Consider the following 4,363-nt stretch of genomic DNA (forward strand, 5'->3'; position numbering starts at 1 on the left):
ACACACACACACACACACAGCCTGTCTGAACAGGTGTGATGATAAATTCACCTGTGCTGTTTGTTTGTGTGTCTGCTTGTGCAGCTCCGGGCAAAGCTGGGGTCTCTCACCGATGACCTCCAGAAGGTGGAGCAGAAGAAGAGGCAGCTGGAGGAGAGTCAGGATGCTCTGATGGAGGAGGTCGCCAAGCTCCGCGCTCAAGGTAATACTGCCATGGTTACAGGAAACAGTAAACTCTGATTGGCTAATTTTTAAAAATCCATCACAGGTGAACAGGTAGAAACAATAAGAGACTCTGTGTTTGTGTGTGAGCAGGTCAAATGCACGAGCTGACAGTGATGGACAAAGAGAAAGAACACATGAGCCAGCTGAAGGATGTTGTGGAGATGAAGGTAAACATGGCGTGACGTCACTGTGAGCAAAGTAATAATCAACAGTCTGTCAAAGCTAAATCAGTGATAGAGGTGATGGAAGTGTCGCTGTGTGTTCTATAGAGAACGCTGGAGGAACAGATGGAGAACCACCGGGAGGTTCATCACAAACAGCTGAGTCGACTCCGAGATGATATCGATCAGAAACACAGAGACGTTGACCGACTCAAAGAGTGAGTTATTGATTATTATTGATTGATTAATGATATTACTAATTACTGAGTGATTGAGCTGCTCTCAGACTCTTCTCAGCTGTTCTGGGTTCAGTCACATCGTTCATTTTAAAGAGATTTGTTATTGGTCAGATTTTTGCTTCAAGCATGTGTTTTGTCAGAGTGTCGAGCCGGCTGTTTCCAGCTTCTTTGTTTCTTTCAGCGTGAATCAGGCTCTGCAGCTGGAAAACAGGAAGCTTCAGTCTGACTTGGACAAATTGAGAGCAGAGGATCAGAACAAAGACCAGAAGCTTCAAAAGCTCATGTACGTTTGTCCCTCTGTTCTTGCAGTCGCCTCAAACATCGTGATTGAGGTTTTAGCGCCATCAGACATGGTTGTGTCCACATTCAGTTCACGATATAATCTGTGACGTCTAAGTGTGTCAGACAGAAACCATATATTTATTTATCATGTTATTTTTCTCATTTAAACTCCTGCGGCACTCAGATGACATCATTGTATCATGTCGCCTCCTTCTGCTTCCACCTACCGTTTCTCTGACCAATCAGTGAACTCACATTAACAGGCAGTGGGTGTAAACGGAGTTCAGGTGGGTCATGCTAAACTCTGCTTGTGTCTTCAGGTTTGTGAACGAGAAGAGAGAACAAGCCAAAGAAGACCTGAAGGGTTTGGAGGAGACAGTGGTATGAGATTGTATTTTCACTGGCATAGATGCTCTGGGTCCAGAAGTGCTTCTGTGCAGCACCACAGTGGGTGTTACATGAATCTATGACTGAAGTGCAGATTTTCAATTCAACTAAAATTTTATATGAACTGTTGAAATGCGTGCTCAATCATCCAGATAAGGAAATCCATAAAAGTTGATTCTGTTTATCTTCTCTTTATGTATTATTGTAGGTCTACATTACAAGATAAAGCGCCTTGAGGCGACTGTTGTTGTGATTTGGCGCTGTATAAAGGATTACTCCTGAAAGTCTGCAAATAAGCTCTTCAGTTAAGGGCCTCCAATTCAATTTTTCAATTTCATTTCGTCATCAGGACGCTACAACACAGAGCGAACACCATCCCCACAGACACAGCGGCCAGGGAGGCAGAAGAACATCAAGAAGGCCCTGAGTAAATGTGGTTATCCCAGCTGGACTTTTGTCAAAGGTGGGAAGGCGCCAAAAGAAAGCTCCAGCTGATCCAGGAGAAAAGGACAACCGCTGCCTAACAGAAAACCTGTAGTGATCATGTACGTGTCAGGAGTATCAGTACAGTTGAGGCGCATTTTTCCTAAACACCGGTTCTCTGGGGCTTTCAAGCCCCAAAACATGTTGCGCCAGAAATTGGTCCACCCCAAGGATCGGGTCCCCCGACACAAACAGAGTAACAGAGTGTACGCTGTTAAGTGCAGGGGGATTGCCAGGATTTATAAATCGGGGAAACCAAACAACCTCTGGTGAAGCGGATGGCCCAACATAGAAGAGCCACCTCGTCAGGCCAGGACTCTGCAGTCTTCTTGATGCATGCAATCAATAACTTAACTGCTTAAATAACTTTAGGCCTGTGGCCCTCAAACCAATTGTGAGTAAATGCTTTGAGCAGCTGTTTTTGAAGCACATCAAGGACATTCTCCCAATAAACCCAGATACCCTTCAATTTGCATACAGAACCAGTCTATCCATCTCCACCACCCACCACCTTATGCTGTCACACCTGGAGAGGAAAACACCACAGTCACTGACTTCAACCACTTTTAACACAATCATCCCACACCAGCCGGTGGAGACACTGATGCTTCCAGGTGTGGACACTGCAACCTGCAACTGGGTTCTCAGCTTCCTGACAAAATTCAATTCAGCTTTACTTATACAGCCCCAAATCACAACAACAGTCGCCTCAAGGCGCTTTATATTGTAAGGTAGACCCCACAATAATACATACAGAGAAAAACCCAACAATCATATGACCCCCTATGAGCAAACACTTTGGTGACAGTGGGAAGGAAAAACTTTTAACAGGAAGAAACCTCCGACAGAACCAGGCTGAGGGAGGGGCGGGGCCATCTGCTGCGACCGGTTGGGGTGAGAGAAGGAAAACAGGATAAAGACATGCTGTGGAAGAGAGACAGAGATTAATAACAGATATGATTCAGTGCAGAGAGGTCTGTTAACACATAGGTTGTGTCCAAATTCACGGGCTGCATCCTCCTGAGGACGCATTTGTAGTCCGATTACGTCACAGCGACGTGACGAAGGCTGTCCACCCTGTGTAGAGCTTTCCTCTCTGCCTCAGTGCAGTTTCTGTGCCACACGTTGATGCCAGAGCACAGAACACTCTCCACCGCACATCTGTAAAAGGAGATGAGGACTGAGCTCTCAAGTCCCGCACATCTCAGCTGCCTCAGGAAGTAGAGCCTCTGGTGAGCCTTCCTGATCAGTCTGGAAGTGTTTTTCCAAATGAGGTTGCTATCTAGGTACATACCCAGGTACTTGTAGCTGGGTACTACTTCGACTGCAGATCCTCCGACGTGCAGGGGTGTGTGTGTGTGTATGTGTCTTCCCCTCCTCAAGTCCACAGTCATCTCCTTCATCTTCTTCTCATTTAAGCAGAGATTGTTTTTCCTGCACCAGTCCTCTAAGTGTTCCACCTCCTTCCTGTAGCCGGTCTCATCATTGTTGGTGATGCAACCAACCACAGCTGCAAACCTGACAATAAGACAGCCTGGATGGTTGGGTGAGCAGTGTGAACAGGAGGGGACTTAGCACACTCGTGTTAGGATCCTCAAAGCGGGCGTAGAACTGGTCGAGAGCCTCAGGCAGAGAAGGATCCCTGGGGCATTGTGTATCCCTAGTTTTGTAGTCAGTGATGCACTTACCCCTCCACATACTGCGTGGATCCTGGGAAGAAAAATAACAGTCTATCTCCTGTGTGTATGTGGCTTTGGCTCTCGTGACGCCTGCAGTCATTTCTCTTCTAGCCCTCCTGAGTTCCTGTGCGTCACCAGACCTGAAGGGGCTTTCAGCAGGGCATGGACTTCTTCTTTGTTTTCTTTCCCGCCTGTCCCGTTTGGTTCTTTTGCCATCAGAATTATTGTCTAAAGGCAAAGAAAGATGCCCAACGGATTTACTTGACCAGATTGACCATCCCAGCCTTGCCGTGTTGGTCTATTTGATTTACCTTTGCTTTTATTGTTTATTTTATTTTATTTTCACTTGCTACACTTGGGACAGACTTGACTGGGGAAAAGAAAAGGGAGAAAGAAAGAGGGGAAAAAAAACAGCGGGGAAGATGAACGGTAATAAAGGGCAAAACACAAAAACCAACAAAAAAAACCAGACAAAAAATACAATCACCTGGATCACCTGTTGAGAAAGAAAAAAGAGAAAGCAAGAAAAAAAAGAGAGCAACATAATAAACAACATCATGATGATCTATGTGAATATAACAGTAAATATTAAACATTATTGTGCAGCACGTAAGATCGACAGCGCACAGTGTGCTTTGAGGTAGGAGCCAAAAAGGGTGTAGTTTGTGTGTGTGAGCACCTGTGTGTACACCTGTGAGCATGGACGCACTTGTATTTAACAGGTTCCTTCATGTAATGATCTGCTAGAGGGTGTGGGGGGGCCACAGCCCCGTCCTCCAGGGCATGAAGCAGGTATGGAGGAGATCAAGACTCCAGACATCCAGAGGCCCCCAGAACACAAGAGACCAAGGAAGACCAACAGAGGGGCAGCCGCGCCACTGTCCCAGAAAGAGCTGAGGAGAGTCCC

At 46.2% G+C, this 4,363-nt stretch overlaps 1 protein-coding gene across 1 annotated transcript in view; it reads left to right on the top strand.

The window, feature by feature from the left end:
* The window catches only part of LOC102298527 (kinesin heavy chain), a gene marked incomplete at its 3' end in the record, with an annotated part of 41,121 nt that extends 39,833 nt beyond the window's left edge, over window positions 1-1,288 (top strand). Inside the window, 5 exon segments of the mRNA XM_005950348.3 lie at window positions 85-202; window positions 316-392; window positions 495-604; window positions 807-908; window positions 1,228-1,288. Coding sequence (XP_005950410.2) covers window positions 85-202; window positions 316-392; window positions 495-604; window positions 807-908; window positions 1,228-1,288 — 468 coding nt within the window.
* Window positions 1,289-4,363: the final 3,075 nt, after the last annotated feature.

The sequence above is a fragment of the Haplochromis burtoni genome, unplaced genomic scaffold, assembly GCF_018398535.1.
Source record: "Haplochromis burtoni strain Fernald_Lab_line unplaced genomic scaffold, NCSU_Asbu1 Contig_768, whole genome shotgun sequence".
NCBI classification, from domain to species: domain Eukaryota; kingdom Metazoa; phylum Chordata; class Actinopteri; order Cichliformes; family Cichlidae; genus Haplochromis; species Haplochromis burtoni.